Here is a 22054-nt window from a genome sequence, read left to right on the forward strand (position 1 = left end):
GTACCTAAAGTTGCCGCTGTGCCAGGATTTAAACTCCTGAAACTGAACAAACATTGACTACCTGCCGAATCATTTGGCTGCAGAGTCGGACATTAAAGAACGGTGAAAAATGAAACAGAAAGTAGGGCAAAAATTTAGAGCTTACGAGAAGCTGTTCCCTGTTGTTCAATACTCGGTGCGCATTGTTGCTACCACAGTCTATAGATTTCTCTTGAAGCTGATGCTATGAACTGGAAGAAGCCGCACAGGTCACAGCGGCAGTAACAGTCTGGGTCAAGACAATCAGCACTTTTGGCATCTATTATGTTCTGGACGCATGCAGTAGCTTCGTAGGTAGCCAAACTTACTCTGCAGTGTAAGTGCCTATAAGAAGGCTTCAATGTAACACCAATGCGCTCCTTGCATCGGAAAAACGTATTTCGAGCACAGGATTTAATTGGCGAGGACGGGTCACGGCTTATAACTGCATACAAGTACTTTATGAACCGCTGCGATTCTAAATTTACTCGTATTTTGTTTGGGCATCAATCTTAAACCAGTATTCAGAGCTGTCGTCGCCCTGTCGTGTGCATTCCTCCAACTCGCATCGAATACTTCTTCTACTGCCCATATATCTACGCTTCCTCACAAGCTTGCCAAACGACAAATACCTATTGATCTAAAATATTAGCCATGGCACCCGTGCTTTTCGACTGGAATAATGGCTCTCAGATGTTAGAGCTGCTGGATTCTTTCGTCGAGTGGCTCTCTCAACCTCGTGAGTCTTGATCATCTTCATAACCCAGCGTATTACTGATAGTGTGCACATGACAGATGTCCTTACGATCATCATGGCCTGGGCCATCACGTTTACGGCCGTTTGCACCCTTATACTCTGCTTGGGCTTTGGCCCTGCCGGGATCGGCGCAGGTAGGCGGTCGCCTTTCATACAAATACCTTCAAATAGCATCAAAAGAAGTGCCGTGAAGCGCCGGCTAATTAGGAATCAAGGAACTATTGCTGCTGCCTTTCAATCATACATGTATGGGGCCTTTACCCCAGCAGGGGGCATTTTCGCGACTTTGACGAGCATGGCGATGCTAGGCACAATGATGCCGCCGGCTGCTATTCTCGCTGCGGTAATCGCCACAGGCGTGGCTATACTGGTATGGGTCTGGGGCATCGGCAGATGAATTCATGGCTGCGGGGATTCTGTCTCAGCAATCTCACGAGGCGACTGGTCTTAGCTTCTAAGCTATTCACGCCCTGGGTCCCTGGAGTTAACAAATGTATTTGTCCGGGGCAGGTGTATCGAGGTCTTGGATGGTAGTCTTGGCTCCATGATTACACAAGGCTTGATTAAATATCTTTGTTGACTAAACGAGCCCCATAGTACATGTATCGTTGCTCCATAATCTATCCACGGAGCATCCACGTTGTTTTGACCCAAATGCCGTGTTTCCAAGCATATCTTCCAGTAGATTCGTCGTCACGGTCCACTCGCAGAGTCAGTAAATATGGATCGTTGTTTTACGATCATCATCTTAGCAAAGGAGATGCAAGAATCCGAGCACTGTTAGCATATTGACCTACAGCATATGTTACGTGTTAATAATAGCCTTAATAAGCCAAATGTTTAAGAATGAATTGAGATCATCTAAGCATTTGAATGTGTCACTCTGAAGAGCTTAGAAGCCCTGCTCCATGCCAAGGAGAGAATAATATTCCCGATTGTAGGTAATCCTAGTATTCACTTGGGCGGGATACAGCGACGGAGTAATACATTCACCGGTTGCTACACATGCCTGCAAGCGATCGCTCGCCGCTGAGCTCACCAGCAAACCTATTCGTGGAAGTTGTTGTTCTAATATTCGAAATAGTCCCGGGCTCCGGTACTAACAAGGCATAAGACAGCCTGCCGCATCGCGGGCGCTGTCGCGGGGCTGTCAGCATTCGAGCCATCACTGATCTAGTGCGTACCTAGGTAATATAGCCAGAAGTAGACACTACGACTTACTTGAATTATCCGTCCTCTCACCGTAGGTATGCAGACATAGACTTGACTAGACTTGACTCTGTTGCATGACATGGAGGATGTCCGACCCCTACACACTAAATGTCAACTGCCGAAATAGGAAAGCTCATAGTGACGATCTAGAGGTATAAATATAGAGTATCAATCTTCTTCTCGCCGCGAGGAAAACGATCATCAGTTGTTCTATAATACTCTATCAAGAACCAATAACACCTATACAACTTCCTAATAAAGTCATTCACGAATTCTTCTACAATGAAGGCGCAGGCAGCCGCTGCGCTGGTTGCCGGGCTTTTCGCCTACACCACAGCCGCGTCTACAGTGGCCTTGGGCGACTTGACTTTTGCAGCTCCCGAATGTGACGACGGCGGCTCTGGTGCTAATCTCGCCGACTGCAACACGGCAATTCCACAGCTGCTGGCCGCGAACTGCTCTTGGGGCGTGTGCAGCATCCCAGCAGCAGAGGACGGCGCCCAAGAGTCAGTCATTTCTCAGCTGGTGGGACAATGCGAGGTATTCATTGGCGCCTTTGCCAATGGAGATGCCGTCACCTTCAGCCAAGAGTCTGTGGAGAGCGCATTCCCAACGTTTATCAACCAATGCTTTGGCCATACTGGAGGCTTTGGCAACCCGCTTCAACTCACTACTGACGGAGTTATTCGCATTGGATTCTCCAACGGCATCCAGGGCGGTGGTGGTTAATACGGTGGCACGAAGGATAAGAGCGGGCTAGCAACAGAATAAGGCGGGAAAAGAGGCAAGAGGATGAGAAATATATTTCGCACACTAGGGATCGTGTACAAATTGAACTCATTGCACGTTACAAAAGCAATTGCACTTTGTGGTAAATCTCGTACGATAAAAGGGTAACGCTGTGAGCGAAGCCATACACCAAGCCTTCCCAATTTCCTCGGAGCGAATTTGTTAGATGGATATCATCGATGCAATGTAGATAAGCGAAGCAGGTCTTAAGATAATCAACAATCTGTCGATGTATCGCCTTGCTCAGCCGCATGCTCAACTATACGCAGGGAGACGCCAGTTCTTCACAGCAAGTTTAACTCTCCCCAAGGGTCTAATATAGCAGGCTTCCGGTCTACTCAACTTACAGCTGCCTATTCAACATTGCAAGGCAATCCGGGCACTCCGTGGCGACCCATGGTCGTTTCGCTTCACAGCAATTTTAGCCTCCCCCAAAGCTTTGATGTAATCAACATTGGCATTAAGTAGTCTCCAAGTACTAACCTAGCCCTCCCGTCTTCGTTGGGGCGTGTTTATTAGATGGATGTCATCGATGCAAATGTAGATAAGCGAAGCAGTCCTCAAGCTAGTCAACAGCAATTGGGACAATTACATGTAGGCAACTTAGTCAGTAGCCAGCAATAGCTGTGAATTAGAAGAGCACCCTCTGAAAACTCCATTACTTTTTTATCCTATTAATTCTCAGCGTTTCTACCTATTTCCCACCTCCCTGATTTTTGGCCCTGATTTTTGGCTACAAACTCCACTCAGTTACCACAGACAATAACCTCACTTCCCGAAAAGATGTCTCGGGGTCGAAATACTTCACAGCAATTTTAACTCTCCCCGTGGCTTTGTATAACCAATTTCCCATTGGCTTAGCTTGCAGTTACCTGCCCTCATCCGTATCCCGCCCCTTCACAGCAATCTTAACCTTCCCCAAGGCTTTGGTGTAATCGACATGGGCATTAAGCAGTCTCCAAGTACTAATCTATCACCGCTTACAAGTAGGCGAGAATCAAGGCACCCAAATGCCACCGCCAGAAGATGCAGATCTAATCAACCATACAGACCAGATTGGCGGGAAAGGCTTGAACACCGAAAAAGGATAATATCAGCTAAAACAGAATTGTCGACTCTCTTTGTCAAAAGCAACAGCAATTACAATTGTCACCATTTGTTTCTTTTTTTTTTTTTTTTTTTTTTTTTCTTTTATTATTATTCTTCTTCTTCTTCTGAAAACCAAAAGAATTGTCCACTGATATGAGAGTCGTTTCGACGTAGGGAAATTAATAATACCAGCCTGAAAAAGCCAAGAAGAAATGAATTAAAGAGGCAAAATTCTTCTATTGGCTTACCGACTGTTGCAAGCAGGGCTAAAAGTTGTACGTGTGACGGCAAGGCTGGAAGCGGCGAGAGCGAGCAGTACAAGGGGAGATGCGAGGATGAATTTACTAGAGATGGCTTTTTTGTATTTCTTTAACTATAATATGAAACAAATAGAGCTTGTGTAAGTTTATATAAGCCTTATCTATCTGCAAAGAGCCATTGTGCTTTCATAAAGAACTTGTCTAGGCATAGCCAGGCCAAAATATGGACGCCACTTCGTCCAAATGCAGACCTGTCTTGTCTGTTTAAGTCAGAGCTATTCAATGCTTTCATGCCAAAATATTATCCAAGCCATGCTTGCTAGCCTCTTCCCATTCCTTGCTAAAATTGTAGTCCAGGTACCCTTCCTTTGATTTGATTGCGTAGAACAGATCGCGCTTATACTTGTTTGGCTCGAGGCCTCGTCTGATCCTAAACGGCAAGTCGGGTGTAGCCAAAAAGTATCGACCAAAGACAAGAGCGACATTCTTGTCTTTATACTGACCATCCATAGCTTCCAGAGCACCATCAGGCTTCCAGCCACCGGCAATCAGAAAGGGGGTATCGTCTCCCCAGACGTCCAGCAAGAAATCGAGCTTCTCGGTGCCTCCACCGGCGGTACTATCACCTGCAATACGGGACTCGACGACATGAAGATACGCCAAGTTAAGGGCCTTGAGATCTTTAGCCAGCGCAGAGAACTGGGGATACGGATCGGCCATCTTCATGCTCTGAAAGGTTGAAAAGGGACTGATTCGAAACCCGACCTTGTCGGCACCGATAGCATCGGCCGCCGCCTTCGCAACCTCCAAAGCAAACCTATTCCTCTTATCAATGGAACCACCGTACTCATCAGTTCTTTGGTTGGCAACATCCTGGATGAACTGGTCGACAAGATAGCCGTTTGCGCCGTGAATCTCAATGCCGTCGAATCCGGCTTCAATGGCGTTTTTGGCTGCTTGGCCGTAATCCGCCACGAGGACCTGAATCTCTTCATAACTCAAAGCTTCGGGCTCCGGGTGTTCGCTATCCATGGGGATGTTACTCGACGAAACGATCTTGATGCCTTCCTTCTCTGCGACTTCTTTGTCTGCCACGCGGCCCAGAGCCCATAGTTGAAGGAAGATGTGGCTCTTCTTGGCGTGTACAGCAGTAGTAACTCGTTTCCATGACGCGATTTGATCTTTGCTCCAGATTCCAGGGAGATTGGAATATCCCGCTCCACGGGGCGAGACGGCTGTCGCTTCGGCGATGAGGAAAGTGCCCGGAACAGAGGCTCGTTCAGCATAGTAATCCGCTACAAAGGGTAGAGGGACGTGGTTCTCGTCGTTGCGGTAGCGAGTTAAGGGAGCCATGACAATACGGTGTTTTAGTTCCAGGTTGCCGATTTTGAAAGGTGAGAAGAGCCGCGAAGGGGCGGTCGCATCTGAAGAGATTGATCCCATGATGACCGCGTTGTACTTGCTCAAGGCTGTGATTTAGGTTGTTAACTACCTAGATTGTTGGTTCAAGACTAGGAGCTGGAGGAGTTGATCGCTATGACTAGGATGCAGTATACTGTAGTAATTGCATAGGAGGACAAACTTGAACAGACGAGAAAACCCGGTTATAAACAAGAAGATCTCTGTTATCAAATCGAAAAGTTTGGTGGGTCTAAATACTCATAGACTGCGGCTACTGAATCCCTGATGTCATGTCATAGAGGACGGGTTATCATCTCGGGATTGATCATCATTATTGTTATTCAGCGATTTCCTTGATTATCAATCATTATTCAGCGTTGTCCCTCGATTTTATAGCCTAAGTGACAAATGCCTTCTTTGGATAGGATTCTTGAAGGATATGAAGTAAATGGGTTTCTCAACTCGTTTCTCAAGTCCCACCGTCCCGGTCTACGGCGAGCAGACAAGGATAGGGTGGCTTAATTTAAGGGTGATAAGCCCCACCTCTTCGCAAATTCATCCCGTGTAGCCAGCCGTAAGTTGAGAACGCCAATTGTTGGCCAGTGGGATATCTCGGTATATCGGCAAATCTCAAAAAATGGATAGTGGACTCGTTTCGTATTATTCGTCATCGTGATTTGGCTATCTGAAGTATTGTATGCGTATTATGGGGCAGAACCCAACTAATCTGTCCCAAAATAGACATAGGTCCCCAGTTAGTCTCTGAAGCAAGCGGTTCTAAAGCGGTTCTAAAGTGGTGGAGAAAATTCTGCGATCTGAGATACTGTGTATAATGCTGTCATGAAGAGGCAGAGGCTAAAGGCTCTATCCCGAAAATGGGCATAGGTCCCTAGTCGATCACTTAACAATATCAAGAGTTACAAGATAAGGTTTAAGGCACTTTGTCAGACTAACAGGTGTCCCGTCGAATTGACAGGGGGCGAATCAGCTCAGTCCTCCCGAAAAGGCAACAAACGCGTTGGACTGTGCGGCGAGGTATATCGAGACATGTTTGTAATAAGCGTGTATATATGGGGTGTGACAAATCCAGGTGATTTCCAATCTTGAATCGCATGACTCCGTAATAGAGGTATAGGTGATTATGATGCTATCTAAGCGTTACCATCACTATGAGAGTCAACTCCATCTGACATCGCACTATCGTGGTCCAAGCATTATTCGTCTTCTGAATCTTCGTTGTTCCAAAGATCCTCGGGTATATCAAGATATTCATTTATGTCTGGGAGCCCTGACATTGATATAAAGGACATTTCACTACTACCATCCATATCTTCAAACAGTCCTTGAATGGCGTCTGTCGTAGATGGAGTCGTGATGAGGACTTTAATATCTCCGCGCAAAAGAAGTTCATCATCGTCCTCCTTGGAGGTTTCTCCGGAGAGTCGTAGCAACATTTTCATAACGACTACTACATCGGGTTCGAACTCATCCGTCTCGTAGAACCCGATGCCATCGACCATACACACCAACGTATACTCCCTAGTAAGCTGCTGCTGAACCAGCCAAACAAAGAGATCACATAACTTGGATACACTGCAGTTGCTTTCGCTGAGGCAGTTTAGGTCCACGCTTTTATCTAAAGTCAAAGCCGCAAAGGGAATTTGTTGTAGTAGTTGTACTAACAGGCTCTTCATCATCGCCTCAGCGCCAATGTTGCCGTCTTCCGGCTCAACGTGGCATCCGCAGAAAAATACCAAGGGTATATAATTCTCTCGCGCGCGTAGCATGTGCATCATCATGGCGCAAAAGTGCGACAGAGGAGAAACATGCCAAGTCGCCAGAGACTGTCGTGGTAATTCGCCATGAATAAGCAATCGACGCGAGCTTGGCGTGACGATCCAATCGCGGAACTGCATTGTTCGAGTTACTTGCTCGGCTTGGGCACGGAGTTTCCTTGGAATCCTGTAACTCCCATCTTGTACGCTATCAAGATCTGTTTTGTCGAGGTCGAGTGGAATATTGAGAAGATCAAGAAGGCGAGAAGAACTGACAATCCTTGGCGGCTGTGGAGGTGGTGGTGACACCGTGTGATATTGATGCGAAAGGTTAATCGGTAAACTGCTGTATGAACTTGCGCTGAATGAAGGCCCTGGAATCATTTCTGGCGGCGAAAAAGCTCCGGGCCATGGGTTGTGATAAGCTGGCAAGTATGAGCCAAATTGGGGTGGATAACCCACCCAAGGAGTTTGCTGATTTGGCCAAACTTGGGTATGTTCTGGAGTTCCAGGAGTCGATGCCCTAGAAGACCCTTCAAGGCTGGCAATCTTCTCTTCCAAGCTAGCGATTTTGTTTTGTAGACTCAGGTCTCTTGCTTTTTTACTCTCTTCGGCGTCCAGCAGCAGCCTATGCACAGTGTTATAGAACTGGGCTCCCTCTCGATAACCGCGATCGACTTTATCGATCAAGTATTCCATTGCTTGACCAGTCATGCGCTGGGACATGACAAGGCGTCCAGTGTCTATACAGAGTTCGCTGTTAGACACACAACGCTACAGAGTAAATACAGCTGCCACTTACCATTCCAGATGGCATTAAGCCCCATCTGAGTAGAAGCAAAATGGGCGTTTTGTGCTTGATGGATGAGCTTTTGACTGCTCTTTTGAATTTCTCCCAAACTTTCAAGGAGCGGTTTCTGGTACCCTGTTTTCCCACGACCTATCGCAGAGGCTGCTCTGATTACTAGATGATACAAGCTATAAGTTATAAACTGAGTGTAAAGCCTCTCATATCAACACAGAAACCTACTTTGGTTTGATATGAAGAAACCTATAGCATCTTCGATTGCTTTCATAACTGAGACTACCAGGGACACAGCGGCATCTTTGACTTTGCTCATGTCTGGGAAAGTTATCAAGAACACCTCGACATCAGCAAAGAGATCGTCAAGACCCCGATCCTCAAGACTCGAAGCAACTGTCTCTCGCACGCTAGATGCTATAGTGAAAGCCTTGAAAATTTGAGTTAGCAATAATGCCTCCATAAAACTACAGTCTTTCTGGCCATTTGTCAATCCTTACACTGAGAAGCAATTGCACCGCACCAAGAACTGGTGAAACGTAATCAATATCCGGGACCAGTCGGATAATGTTTTGCGCTGGTTCAACGGTATTTTCTCCGATTCTGCGAAACACCCGCTTACACCGGCCCCGAAAGCCTTGTTTGGTGCCATCGTAGACTTCTCGCGCCTTGTGGAGCTGTTCATTAACACCGTCCCACGTTGTCTGCGTCCGAATGCTGTACCCAGACTTGTCGCGCTGCTTAGGCTCATTTGGATACTCTTTGATGAACTTTTTCATGGCATCTGGAAAAATCAGGCCCCAGAATTTTTCAGAGTCCCCAACGTCGCCAAACGAGTAGCTGGACTGGACCAGAGCTTGGCTGTTGTCTTGGCGCTCGCCAGCATCTGACACACTTCTGTCTGTGATAGTTCGGTTTTCTACATATCTTCGTAATACAGGGTCATAATGTACATCTCTATCCCTGAAAACATCGTGAAAATTGGGAAGCCGGTTGTCAATGAAGTCGACCGATGGGGGCTGGAGATGGATCGAAGGAATACCGGGGTGCGCCATGCTTGTCAAAGCCTTGCTAACCCTTAACGTTGCAATAGCGCTGCAAAGCAAGGTGCTTCAGAGAATGATTAATGATAAATCACAGACTTAAGTATTCGATGGGAGAAAACTCGGGGACAGGAAGGCGCAGGTGATCACTTTGTTGGTTTCAGAGCCTCAAGGGTCCCCGCTTTGACAGGGGTTGTTGCTGCGTACTTTCTATTTCTTACATCGCCACGCGCGGTCAAATAATATCCAGCCTCATTGCCTCAACTGTGCATTTCGAATCATCTATTGTTACTTATATCATTAATTACTTGAAGCCTTTGAGGAACTTCATAGTCTCTTTCTATGACAAGTCCTAATTATAAGATTGTTATCAGGTTGTACTGCTAGTCAGTAAAGAGATTGAAGCTATACACTCAGATAGGCATATCCTGCTTTTAAGTAAGTATGGGAAACGTATATATAGAAACTGCTTGCTTGCTTTTGACCATCTTTTATTCTATTTCTCATCAACTGAGGGGCTTCATACGTTGATAGACAGATCCTGTCAGAGGTGCCACTTTACACAGCTGAAACTGATAGCTCGTTGGACACTAGTGGCATCCTCTGCAGTAGGCCTGTCAAGGTGGTCAGCTATTGTGTTCTATATTTACGTCTTTGCCGCGCCCTCCAAATGGCCTAGTTTAGGATCACTGACGCCTTCTTGTTGTCTTGTTTTTCATGCGAAAATGACGCATTGGAGCGGGGTTTCAACAGGAGATCAAATAGGCAGCAGAGGTCTATCAACAACTCTTAACACCATACAGTTTCTAAGAAGTACCTAGTTGCCGCATTCTTCGCACTTAGACAACAGGCAACGAAAACTATCCATCAATTCGCCTTCAATGGTCTAAAAGTCAGCTACCATGGCTGAATCACTAGCTAACCCAATCATAGCCTCTAAAGACAGCCAAGATGCTCTTGCTGGCCCAAACACTACAGGACCCCAGACGTCAGACCCTGTCAAGTCCGAAACAGAGAAAAAGAAACCACTAGGAACGGCAGAAGAGCTGCTTGAGCTGAAAGAGGAGCTTGCCCGTACAGTGGCAGTCGTTGAGAGACAAAATCATGAACGAGAAAGACTTGAGGCCCAGCTCAAGGAGAATACAAAACAAGCCTCTGGTGATGACTTAAAAGGGCTACTGCTGCAAGTGAAAAATCACTTCACTGGAGTAGAGGAGAGAACCAAGGATGAAACTTGGTCACTAGGTCGCAAGGTCTACGAAATCGGTTGGGAGCTCCAGTATATCGAGGCTCTCACCGGAATCGTGGACACTGCCTCAGAAGAGCGCGACAATCTACGTAATACCACGTCGAAGTTGCAGAGTTATTGTAACATGCTGAGAGACGAGCTGCAAAAAGCACGCCCTGGAGATCGAATTCTGTCCTATGAAGAGATTACTGAAAACGAGAATCAAGAAGAAAATGCGAAAGCAGGTGCATTCAATGACGGGCTAATAGTCGAACTGAACCCCATGGACTGGAAAATGTTCAAGTTTCCACACAACCCCAATCAGCTAGAGAGTCGATACTTTGTCATTGATATCTCGATAGAGGAGCCGGTCATCAGTTTTGACGACTACACCAATCCCTGGTTTGCGCGCCGTACGTTACCACAGTCACAAGAAAGTACAGTAGGCGTTGTGGCAACGGCCGAAAAAAGCCTGTCTACATGGAAAGAGATGACCGACGGTTCAGATCCCAGCAAGCAAGTTGTGCCCGAGCGAATCCGAATAAGATCAAAGTACATCATCGACATACTTCGAGAGATTTTCCAATTGAAGCCTAAGCCATACGACAGCAACAATGGGATCGTCATGGTCCGGCCCTACCGGGCACTTGTGCACTATGATAAGGAGATTCGTGCCAGGTATCGTGAGCTAGGAGAGGCTATTCTTGCCAAATCCGAGGAGGAGCCGCCTGAGGACAGAAAACCGGTGGAAACTGGGAATGAAAAGCAAGAGACCTCTGAGACTAAGGACGCAGCTGAAGATGGATCGAAAGACGAACATACGTCTTCCTTGACGGCTTATCAGCATCTCGGCTGCCTAATTCAATTTATGGATCGCGTAATTCAGGCCAAAATAAACTTCCTATCACAGCCCTCCGCCCTGCGAACAATAGCATTCAAACACATCTGGTACCTCTTCAAGCCAGGAGACACCGTAGTCGGCCAAGGACAGCAGCAAGTATACAGAGTCATGAACATCACCAGCACCGGCCACTTGGTCACTCCGCCCTGGCGAAACTGGAACAAGGACGAAAACTCACCAGTAGAAAACATCACTCTTCACTGCGTCTACATCGACTTTGACGGCAAACAGCTGGGCCCGGTATACCAAATCTTTACTATTGAAAAGTTTGACAGCGAAAAGGCCATCACTGCTCTCGACGTCTATCCCATCCGATTCGCATCCGGGGGTTTTCGCGTTCGCAATGGAAACACAGAAACCGGCGAGATGTACTACAGAAGAACACTAGTAGAGCGCGGCAAGGTGTTTGTTGACGTTGCACATATAAAGCACATGCACTACAACGGCTTTGCGCTGGAGACGCGCGACGAGGTCGACAGCCAAGTCATGATTGACTTTGCAGAGGCCTTTGCAGTAAAGGATGCAGAAACAGCTGCGGCAAACGCCGCGAACGAGTCGGCCCAGGTGAATACCTGGCAGCCAAAGGTGGAATCCATCATTGGACGAGATCTGGGACAAAGTTCTTCATCAGACGACAAGGATGCGCACTCGTGTCTGGGCGCTTGCTGCAAAGGCGACTATGTATATGCCGACGCCTACATTGAGAAGAAGAGATATGAGGAATACGCCGCAAGCATCATACCCAATCCCGAGGAGCTTAATATTGAGCCGCCTGTGGCTATTCATCCGCGTGCATTGAAGGAATTGACAGCAGCCAAGAATCCGCTGACAGATGACGACTTCTTGATCATGCCGTATCGGGTATTCGGTTTCGTCTTGCGAAGCCGTAAATGGGGTACGAAAATTCATTTCAACATTGCTTGCTTCTCTCTCAGTTACTAACCCCTTGAAAAATAGCAAAACTCGATCTTAAATACTTGACTGCCGTGGACGAAGTCCTAAAGAAGAAGACAGCTTTTGACCAGCTTGTCCTCCCAACGGGCCACAAGGATATAGTCCACTGTTTGGTCGCTCAACACTTTCGTGACAAGGCTGCTAGAGTCAGTGACAACGAAGAAGTTGATATCGTACGAGGAAAAGGTAGGTTGCATCTCACTAGAGCTCTATTGAAATGCTACAGCAAAGATACCAAGGGCTCAACGATGTTTACTGACTGCTTTATAGGAAAGGGTCTTATCATCCTGCTCCACGGAGCTCCTGGAGTGGGCAAGACAACCACAGCTGGTAGGCTCTGTACAACTTCTGTTCTTTGTAGCTACTTACTCACCGTGTCATAGAGGGCGTTGCTGAACGCTTCAACAAGCCATTGTTCCAAATTACCTGTGGTACGCATCTTCAAGACATGAAAGCATCAACTGTTTCTGACTCAACATGTCTACAATTTAGGAGATCTCGGCACCACAGCCAGCGAAGTCGAAACAGCCCTAGAACGCAACTTCAGCCTCGCCAACCGCTGGGGCAGCATCCTCCTCCTCGACGAAGCCGACGTCTTTCTCGCCCAACGCTCCCCAAAGAACTTTATCCGAAACGGACTCGTCGCCGGTACATCCCATTTTCTTCTCCTCAATACTCAAACCCACACATAACTGACTTTCTACGTCTAAACAGTCTTCCTCCGCGTCCTCGAATACTACGCCGGCATCCTCTTCCTCACAACCAACCGCATCGGCGACTTCGACGAAGCCTTTGCCTCCCGCATCCACGTCAGCCTCTACTACCCGCCCCTCGACCTCAGATCCACCCGCAAAATCTTCAAGCTCAACCTGCGCCTCATCAAGGAGCGCTTCCAGGAGAAGAACCGCTCCATCACCATCAACAAGAAGGAAATCCTAAACTACGCAAGCGACTATTGGGAGAAGAATGAAAAGATGCGCTGGAACGGCCGCCAGATCCGAAATGCCTGCCAGACGGCCCTGGCCATTGCCGAGTTCGACGCCCAAAAGGATGCTTCCGGCGACGACGATGCCAAGGACGCGCAGGTCACGCTATCCGACGGCCACATCAACACCGTCTTCTCAGCTTATCTCGAGTTCATGCGCTACCTCAAGAACATCTACGGCAAGGACGCAGACAGAGTAGCCAAAGACATGGGAATCCGCGCGCGAGAAGCCGCTATCGCCAGGCTAGTTGACGCCGACGACTCAAGCGACAGTGACGACGACGATAAACCCGCGAAGAAGCAAGAACAAGCTCAACCGCACACAACTCCTCCACAAGCTCTCACTTCTCCCACCATCCCATTCCTCGACAACAAAATCCCCGCCATAGCAGAAATCAATCCCAGTCCCAACCTAGCCGCCCCCAGCCTCGCCACCACAAACGGATCACCAACTCCCTCCTCCTCAGCAACAGCCGGACACTACCAATTATCCTCCGGCCAACCCCAATCTCAATTCCAAGCTCCGAATCATTACATGGTACCCAACGGCTACCCAGCAAACGGACCCCCACCCACCTTCTACCCTCCCTACATGAACATGATGTACAACCCCCAAGCCTTCATGCAAGCCCAAGGCCAATACCCAAACATGGCCTCCCAGCAACCACAACTCCAAGCACAAGCACAAGCACAAACGCAAACGCAAACGCAAACACACACGCAAACTCAAGCATCCTTAACGCCTGGCAGCCCTCCCCAGATGCCAAACGCAGCAGCAGCACAACAAATGCCCAACATGATGCAACAGATGCCTCACATGACGCCGCAAATGGCCGCTCAGATGGCTGCTCAGCAGGGCTGGCCAAATATGAACTGGCAAGGCATGCAAGGAGGGGGGCCGGTAATGTATCCCGGTATGGCCATGAGCAATGCTAACGAGAGCACTCCCCCAGTGTCACAACCTGGAGCTTGATACTAGGAAGCAAGTTGACTCGGTGGTTTCTTCTTTATTATTGATTATTGGAGAGAGATCTAGCATGTCACTGTAAGAATAGTCAAGATGCATAACAGCGAAATAACATTCATCTATGATAACAAGTATAAGGCTAATGAAGATGTATTAACAGTAAAGTAAAGAACACTTACAGGAACAAGCATTATCGGCAAAATGCATACATTCACAATGAATACATTCACAGTAACGGCACACCAGCCATTCACACAAGCAATACTCAAATGATCCATTACCAATATTGCATTATCCTACCCAGTAACCATATTGACATAACTATAATCATAATCTCAAACCCAGATGGACAAGAGCTGAAGCCCTCTCCAAGGCAGAGTCACGCCCATGTCTAGGACAACTAGGTCAAAAGCTCAATATCCAGCCTCGTGATACTGCCCACCTCCTCCACCAAGTCTATGCTTAGGGTATCATCCATATGGTCTTGCATCTGCCAAATGTCCCCCCGCACACGATGTCTCTTGCCATGGCAGCACCGCACCGTCGTCGTCTTGCCCGTTACCGGCTCGCCATCCGTGTCGCTGATTGGAGCGCCGTCAAAGAGGTTAAAATCCAGAAACTCATCTCGGAAGACGAATCCGTTGAGGGCATAGTGTCAACCATGATGACATCGCCATCAGCATCAACTTGTCTGATACTCCCATCTCGTTGAGCAGCAGACCGCATGATAGGCTCACGTCTCCCCGCATCCAGCACCCAAGTCTTGGCCCATCCCTCCGCAGCAAAAGCCCAAATGATCAAGTCGGGAGAAGAGTTCAAAGCAATTTCTGTGAGATTCCCACAAGTCGCCAGCACGTGTCCTGGTATCTCTAGTGGATAAGCCGAGTGCTCTCCAAAGGGGTCGCTAAATATGCCAATGGGGTCGTATCTCGACTCGGAGCGCCCTGCTTCTAGGATTTCAGGAGAGTAATGTCCAGTAGATCTAGTCTCCGAATCCTTGCGGCGCAAATCGTAAAAGATGTCCGGCGGAACTGTATAAAAAACAATAAGCTGTTGCTTGGAGTCCCCATGCTCAAGGCTTCTTGGGCCTATATCAGAAAACTCATATTCTCCTTCACGTCGCCTGGCTGCAAAAGTCGCGACCACACGAACACCGTGTCTGAGATCGGCCCCAGCAGCATACAGCAGGGGTACAGGTGAGTATGCCTGTGGGGGAGGACGAAACCAGACCTTGCGAAGGAGACGAGTAAGAGAGCCCACAGGAGCATCAGACCCCAAACATAGGTTTCCAGTACGAGGGTCGGTGAAGAGGATATGATAACCATCGCTCAATGGCACCGCACGGAAATGGTCTGCGCTCGCAGCAGCAAGCCGCCGAAGAGGGCTATCTCGCGGCACGTTCGTACTCAAGAGATCTTCGTCCGGGTCCATATCGGCATCTTGGCTCGATCCGCTGGTCGCAAATGGGATTTCATATCCACGCCGCGCATGCCAAGGCTCAGGATCCAGAGATGATACTGTCGCTGTACTCCCGGACCCCAATAGCGATGTACTGAAACCGTAAAGAATCCCATCTAGCAAGTCTATAGGATTTCCCAGGCCGGCGGCCGAGCTAATCAACCTCAGTTTCCTCGGCGTGTCTACTCCCCTTCGTGGGGGCAGGAAGTACAGAAAGTCGCTTGGAGATGTCAGTGGAAACCATCTACTGAGATTCTGGCCAGTCAATGCATCGACCCAGTGTAGCTCAATTCCGGAACCGCATCCAAAAGCCACGCATTTTCTTTGGGGACAGATGGCAACTGCGCGTGGAGGATCATCTGCATGGCAGATGTTGCGATACACCGACCTTGGGCCATCTTCCAGAGGCACTGGGCGGCATACCAGTCGCTCTTGACAGATGCATTGCGTCGATGACGATAGCGACGATGCCGATGCAGACGCCACTCGCGATCCAGATCCAGATCCAGATCCAGATCCAGACTCTGCGGCTGCCGTGGGTTCATTTCTCTTGGCCGAGCTCGACGCAGGACTCGAGGTGCCCGTCCTCTCAGTCAAGATGTCGCAAAGCATGCCAATCCGGCCCTCCATCAGAAACGCCACGGCATATCTCTCCGACGAAGTATCCATACTGCAAGAAATCACCCTCTTCGGACACAAGATCCTCGCCACCGGCCGCAGCAATCCCATCGGCAGCCCCTGTCTGCGCCGAATCGGAAGCGACCACAACAGCCTCTCCGGGAAGCACACATGGTTAAGCTCATATATGTAAACAAGCCGGCCATGCACAGCCATCAAGAACTTCCCACACAGACTAACTGTAAAGCTCATCGCTCCACGCATATCGCCCGGCAGCGACCTGGGCACAGCAGCGCTAAAGTCCGTATGGCCAACTTGGACAAAGGCAGACTTCTCCGAGCTCAAGAGGCTGCATTCTCTCGAAAGCCATTTGCTCATGATGCTCTCGCGGCTTAGGTTCGACATGTTTGTAGATCTCAGAGGCGATAGGATGCTCATCATGCTGCTCCACCATCCACCTTGCTTCAGCATGCTCGTGAGCAGTGGGCGATCCAGAGATGCGAAATACTATACTCGGCATGTATGTCTCGCTGAATCAAAGTCCATTGGCGATAGATGTTGGTAGATCTTCTGGACCACTTCGACAGGGAGCTTCATGGCGGCAGACAACTCTATATCCAATCAGCATCGCATTGAGTAAAACACAAAACAGCGAATATCGCTCACCAGGCTCCTCATCTTCGTCCTCATAACCACCTCCATATACCGTCTCCACGTCAGCCAGCTGTCCAGGAAGCGCGTATATCCTCCTGTCGCCGCTCGTCACCAGCGCTATAACCGCCATCCCTTCGCCAGGCCTATTTGCAGGTCGTTGAGAAGTTCCACTCGACCTTGTCGACCGGGCTCCCGCAACACCCCTCGAGACAAAGATTTGAGAGGACGTTTTGTTAGATTAGCCTCCAGAGCAGGAGGCTTCTTTCTCTATGGTTATTAAAAGAATGACAGTTATGGCAAAAAAGAAGTGTAGATGTATTCTTAGGGCAGTCGACCAGGCAGAGATTGATGTTAAAAATAAACGGGTGCTGTCATCACATGCAGCGGGAAATGGCGATTCGGCGATTATACGCAATGTTGTGGATTTAGTTTGAACTCTCCCTCGAGCTCTCCTTCGTCATTCGTCTTCGCTCCTCCTCCAAACACACAAGTTACTAAAGAAAGGCGCTATCTAAATAGAGTAATCAATGGTATCGTTCTTGCCATATATAAGAGTGGCAAAGAGCAAGGCATAAAGATGTAATCGCGGCCAACGCAGAAAAAGAAACATCGTGTATCAGTCATCAATCAATAACGCCCTCAAATGAGAATGAAAGAAGAATGAGAAAGAAAAGAGCAGATATCCCCCTCGTCATATTCACAGACTCCCCCTCATTCAATATGCATTCTGTCACAAATTATTTTCATCTCGGCTCATCTCATCGCGTACTTCGGTCTCGTCCTGCTGTGTTCAGCCAAACATTATCTTCTCCAATGCCCAAGGAGCTGTCTGCATTAGGCAGCATCAATGTCGGCTGATCTTCAGACCCTTCTCCGCCATCCTCAGACTCCTCGTCTGTCATTGTGATCGGAGGCGGATCAGTGTAGACCCATGCTTGCTGTAGACTGAAGAAACACGTCAATATATATGAACTATGTCAAATAGAGAGAGAGAGTATTTGATGAAAGATACTTACGGGTCGATAAGACTCGGATTCGTAAACGTCAAACCCTTCTCCTTAAGTTCATCCAACGTACTACCTCTTCGCAGCATTTCTCGTGTTCGCGAACGACTAGGGCTGGCGTCATCAGACTCCTCATCATCTACAACAGCTTGCTCTTCATCAGAGCCCTCATCAGGCTGGATGGCTCGCAGGGCAATGTATTTCATCAACGGCACAAATCGCCTCTTGAAGTAGTAGCTGTACCAAATCGAAAAGGGAATGAGAGGCGTAATCGCGACGGACTGCACAAACGCCGAGAGCGAAGCAATTTGTCCGATCATGACAATCTCAAAGACGATTAATCCAATAACGATACGGTAGCAAATAATCTGCCAAGCACCTCCAGTCGCATGCTGCGGCTGGTCCATGGCGTAGAGGAGCATGTGCTTGAAAGTAAAATACCCGATGGAGAAGTACAACGTTCCAAAAAGAAGGATAGCAAATCCCCATCTCAAAACGGAGTAGATGACGCAAAGGTTGAAAACCAGCAGAGAAGTCGGCAGATAGAATCCATATTGAAACAGAGGCGGCTTCTTAAGCGCTGCGTAGTCTCGCGGAGTTTGGGCCAGAAATCGATTGATCGGGAAGATAAACACGCTTCCAACCTCGAGGATTCGAAAGGGCATCAGGCCGATGCCCTGCAGCATGATGAAATTGATATAGAAGACGGATAAGTCTTCCACATCAGCCGCTATAGCTCTGGGGATCTTGCTCGTGTCTTTGAGAAAATCTTGGAGCACGCTCCAGAAATCAAAACCGGTTCTTGAAATAGCAAAGACAAAAAAGGTGTTGAAAAAGGTGAAGAAGAAGTTCTTGGAGATTAGCGACAGCTCCACGTCACCATGAGAGATCATTCCTTGGCGGTTTGACAGAAATTCGTAGAGATAAGGAACAGCAACGTTGAGCAGCGAGACTACCAATGTAGGGACACCGTTCTGGAGCAACGAGTGAATGATGGCGTGTTCCTTGAGCCAGAGGGAGAAGGATGGCAAGACTTTCTGGATAGTGCATATGCTGAGCCACGAAGCGAGGAATGCCGTTGGGAAAATCCAGACAAGCGTCAGGATTGTGATGAACAGAGTAATTGCCCATGCCTTGATACGCCTTACTCCACGTGGCTCGTACGTGTTCTTCCACACAATGTCAGCGGGCGACGGCGCAGCCTTGGTCAAGAACCGCCCAGGCCGGGGATCAATTCGAGCTTGGACGATCAACTGGCACGACGCAACCGAGTCCATAGTCACAAGCACCATATCGGTAGTGGGGTACTCCTTCTTGCGGGCCTCAATGACCACCTCGTCGATCCTCCGGAGCTTCTCCTCGTAATAATCAATCGCATCGACCTTGCGGCTCCGCAGTCCAAAGATGCCGTAGCGTATGGAGGCCTGTGGTCGATCGCCTTCCGAGACGTGGGTCTGGCCCGAGCCGCCGCCTAGCAGCCCCCAGTTCTCGCCAGATTCTTCATCGCCTTCGCTAATATGATTGTTATTGTTCCGCGAAGAATTGGTGCGGCCGTTGCGATGGCGGGTGTTCGCGGCCAGATATTGCTGCTGTGTTCGTAAGCGCGCCCAGGACACCTCAAGATTATGCAGGATCCGGCGTCTTTCTTCCATGATCTTATCCAACGCTTTCCAGTCTCTGCATATCGATACAGTCTCGACCGTGCCAATGTGTAGCTTCTCGATGACGGCTCTGATGCGCGCTTCGGTTCTAAAATCAGGGGGGACGCCGGTGAGGCGGAATGTTCGGTCCGTGAGGGTCGACTGCGAGCCCAGGTAGTCCTGCCGATAGCCAATGATTCGAAACGTCTCTTTGTTGATAAAGTAGATCGTCAGCGCAACGAAAAAGTAGGTGAAAAAGACGTAGGCCCAGAGAAACGTCCTCTCCCGGCTCTTGTCCTTGTCTATCTTGTCTGCCAAGCCCATCGCGACCGAGCCCAGAGGCAGGCCAACGGGCCGGTATAGATCGTCCCAGTCGTCGGGGTCGTTAGTCGTATGGTTGCCTCCCAGCAGTGGCTGGAAGTTGCGGTAGCTGTAGTTGATCGGCCACAGCACGACAAAGGCAAAGAAGGTCATGATGGCGAAGATGCGAGTGGCCATTTTGAAGAAGGCCAGGAACTGCCAGCAAAGAAATTATTAGTCTTGACACAATCAACAGCTCCTGCTCCACGTACCACAAACGCATCGAGTCCAGCCGACGCCAGAATCTGCTCCTCCGTCACCTTGTACAGCCTGGGGATCCATCCAAAGAAAGAGTCGGTCAGCGGCGGCAGGCCAATCGTCGGATCAAGGCGCCTCTTGCGCGCAGCATAGAGCGTCGGCCATCGCGGACGCAGAATCTAAAGATCATCACAAAAGAGCAGCGAATTAGTCTTATGCGCGTCCAGCAGCAAATGAGAGTTGAGGCTTACACAGAATGCGACAAAGGCCCCAATGCCCAGAATCAGGGACAGCACCAGCTGCACCTCGAGATCGCGCTCCGTCTTGGACGCCGGCCGGATGGCATCCTCGCCGGAGCACGTGTCGTTTTTATTGTCCTCGAGCATGATGCTTCATCGCCTGCGAGGTTGCTGCGAAAAAGGGGAAAGCAGCGTTTGGCGATCAGACAGAAAATAAAAGCAATGGCATTGCATTGCATGGTTCAAGACCCGTGACGTAGCTTTAGCTCAATGCATGATTTATGCACTTTGGAGCGCTAAGCGGGCGAACTGTTTTTTTGTGGCGAAAACTGCGTGGGAGGACGCATGGCCATCACACCGCCACCGCAGCCACCAACTGACAGCTGAGCTTATAGCAGCTGGAGAGCTTGTAGCGGCAGCTCAGAGCTTGTAGCAGCAGAGCTTGCCACTAACACGCGTTTTCTGCAGTTCATGCTTAGCCTGGAATGTCAATGAAGCTGCAGCGATGTTGCTTTTCCGGTGAGGCAATCACACGAGGTTTGTTCAATAGACTTGAAGAAATAATATTGATCGCCCATGAATGCATATCCTTGTCCCTGTCTGAGACTAACAAGCTACTCCTCAGTTCGACGTGGCACCATGTCTTGTTATTCGACCACTTTAGCGTCAGGCTCCTATCTCCATGCCCAAACATCGACACCAAGACCCTTAATGTCCCAGCTAGGAAAGCAGAAGTGATGGACGATTCCAACAAGACAAGCGCCGATATAGGACATTGTCCCCCGCATTATCAATCAGTATCCAATTTTTGTACAGAACCAAGAGAACTAACTGTCAGCGTTGAGCGTTTAGAGCTTGCGACTGAGAGCTTCGGGCTCAAGCTACCAGGTATTACTCCTCGCTTCTGTATTTAGACCGCTACCTGTGGTGGATAATAAATGCCATGCTCATGACTCATGCTACTACGCATCGACCAATAACTGTAATCCTCAGATTGTTCATCGAAAATATCCATTTCACCATCATTGATAATTACCGAGGCTCAAGCAAGTATCACCGCAAGTAGAGCCACCTGCATCCATCTTCCGCTGACTTACATCGTTTGGCACGGGTGTTTATCGCCAATGACAGTCACTCGCCTGCTAACCTACAACTACCAGCCTGATTCAATCCTTCATTCAGGCCTATTACATATGAAATGAAATTTAATAGGGAGTATACAGCTACGTGGCTTCATCATGACCAGCCATTCCTGTCATCATAGTCGCTCAAAGCCTTTGCAATATCACATCTTATGAGCAACCAAGGCCACGCGCTTCGCGATAGCACCGACAACTATCCGATGTGCCACTACCGCTTCTCGGCTTGGTAGTTTGTTTGTTTGTTCATAAAGCCCCGTAAACTGTATCAAACATGTTCAATCGTAACGTTGCCTCATGGCAACGCAGCTTCAGCACCCCCGAAGACTCGAGGACAAATCCGACAATACTCGCCGAACCCATTGCGGCCCAACCCACGTGAAAAACGAGACGGAGCAACACAAATTTTAAGTAGTCTGTGATACCTTCCAAATATATCCTTCAGGCTCATGTTGCTTGGGTCGAGGCACGGATCCATCATTGGCTGCAACACCAAAATCAGGTAGCAAAGGTGGCCTCGTCTACATGTCCTACAGCCACCCGTGCGAGTAAAAGAAAACGTC

At 48.7% G+C, this 22054-nt stretch overlaps 8 protein-coding genes across 8 annotated transcripts; 3 read left to right on the forward strand and 5 right to left on the reverse strand.

The window, feature by feature from the left end:
* Nucleotides 1-672: 672 nt before the first annotated feature.
* TGAM01_v204110 (hypothetical protein) lies at nucleotides 673-1172 on the forward strand (the record flags this gene model as incomplete). Its single annotated transcript, XM_018800663.1, has 3 exons — nucleotides 673-757; nucleotides 814-909; nucleotides 991-1172. The coding sequence occupies 3 exons, from the start codon at nucleotides 673-675 to the stop codon at nucleotides 1170-1172; spliced, it is 363 nt and encodes a 120-aa protein (XP_018666128.1).
* Nucleotides 1173-2269: 1097 nt separating this feature from the next.
* Nucleotides 2270-2716, forward strand: TGAM01_v204111 (hypothetical protein; the record flags this gene model as incomplete). Its single annotated transcript, XM_018800664.1, has 1 exon — nucleotides 2270-2716. One exon carries the CDS (start codon nucleotides 2270-2272, stop codon nucleotides 2714-2716), a length of 447 nt encoding a protein of 148 aa, XP_018666129.1.
* A 1697-nt stretch (nucleotides 2717-4413) lies between these two features.
* TGAM01_v204112 (hypothetical protein) lies at nucleotides 4414-5568 on the reverse strand (the record flags this gene model as incomplete). Its single annotated transcript, XM_018800665.1, has 1 exon — nucleotides 4414-5568. One exon carries the CDS (start codon nucleotides 5566-5568, stop codon nucleotides 4414-4416), a length of 1155 nt encoding a protein of 384 aa, XP_018666130.1.
* A 1172-nt stretch (nucleotides 5569-6740) lies between these two features.
* TGAM01_v204113 (hypothetical protein) lies at nucleotides 6741-9158 on the reverse strand (the record flags this gene model as incomplete). Its single annotated transcript, XM_024549351.1, has 4 exons — nucleotides 6741-8044; nucleotides 8104-8265; nucleotides 8332-8533; nucleotides 8604-9158. The coding sequence occupies 4 exons, from the start codon at nucleotides 9156-9158 to the stop codon at nucleotides 6741-6743; spliced, it is 2223 nt and encodes a 740-aa protein (XP_024405936.1).
* Nucleotides 9159-10048: 890 nt separating this feature from the next.
* On the forward strand, nucleotides 10049-14187 carry TGAM01_v204114 (hypothetical protein; the record flags this gene model as incomplete). Its single annotated transcript, XM_018800667.1, has 6 exons — nucleotides 10049-12170; nucleotides 12233-12415; nucleotides 12500-12559; nucleotides 12613-12660; nucleotides 12722-12877; nucleotides 12944-14187. 6 exons carry the CDS (start codon nucleotides 10049-10051, stop codon nucleotides 14185-14187), a joined length of 3813 nt encoding a protein of 1270 aa, XP_018666132.1.
* A 552-nt stretch (nucleotides 14188-14739) lies between these two features.
* On the reverse strand, nucleotides 14740-16308 carry TGAM01_v204115 (F-box domain-containing protein; the record flags this gene model as incomplete). Its single annotated transcript, XM_018800668.1, has 1 exon — nucleotides 14740-16308. One exon carries the CDS (start codon nucleotides 16306-16308, stop codon nucleotides 14740-14742), a length of 1569 nt encoding a protein of 522 aa, XP_018666133.1.
* A 456-nt stretch (nucleotides 16309-16764) lies between these two features.
* Nucleotides 16765-17140, reverse strand: TGAM01_v204116 (hypothetical protein; the record flags this gene model as incomplete). The annotated part of the gene is made up of 2 exons (XM_024549352.1): nucleotides 16765-16868; nucleotides 16924-17140. Coding segments are annotated over 2 exons (321 nt in total), but the record flags the coding sequence as incomplete, so codon positions are not given.
* Nucleotides 17141-17669: 529 nt separating this feature from the next.
* TGAM01_v204117 (hypothetical protein) lies at nucleotides 17670-20499 on the reverse strand (the record flags this gene model as incomplete). The annotated part of the gene is made up of 4 exons (XM_018800669.2): nucleotides 17670-17856; nucleotides 17928-20071; nucleotides 20128-20292; nucleotides 20365-20499. 4 exons carry the CDS (start codon nucleotides 20497-20499, stop codon nucleotides 17670-17672), a joined length of 2631 nt encoding a protein of 876 aa, XP_018666134.2.
* Between the last annotated feature and the right edge of the window lie 1555 nt (nucleotides 20500-22054).

The sequence above is a fragment of the Trichoderma gamsii genome (assembly GCF_001481775.2).
Source record: "Trichoderma gamsii strain T6085 chromosome Unknown Scaffold_11.2, whole genome shotgun sequence".
NCBI lineage: Eukaryota > Fungi > Ascomycota > Sordariomycetes > Hypocreales > Hypocreaceae > Trichoderma > Trichoderma gamsii.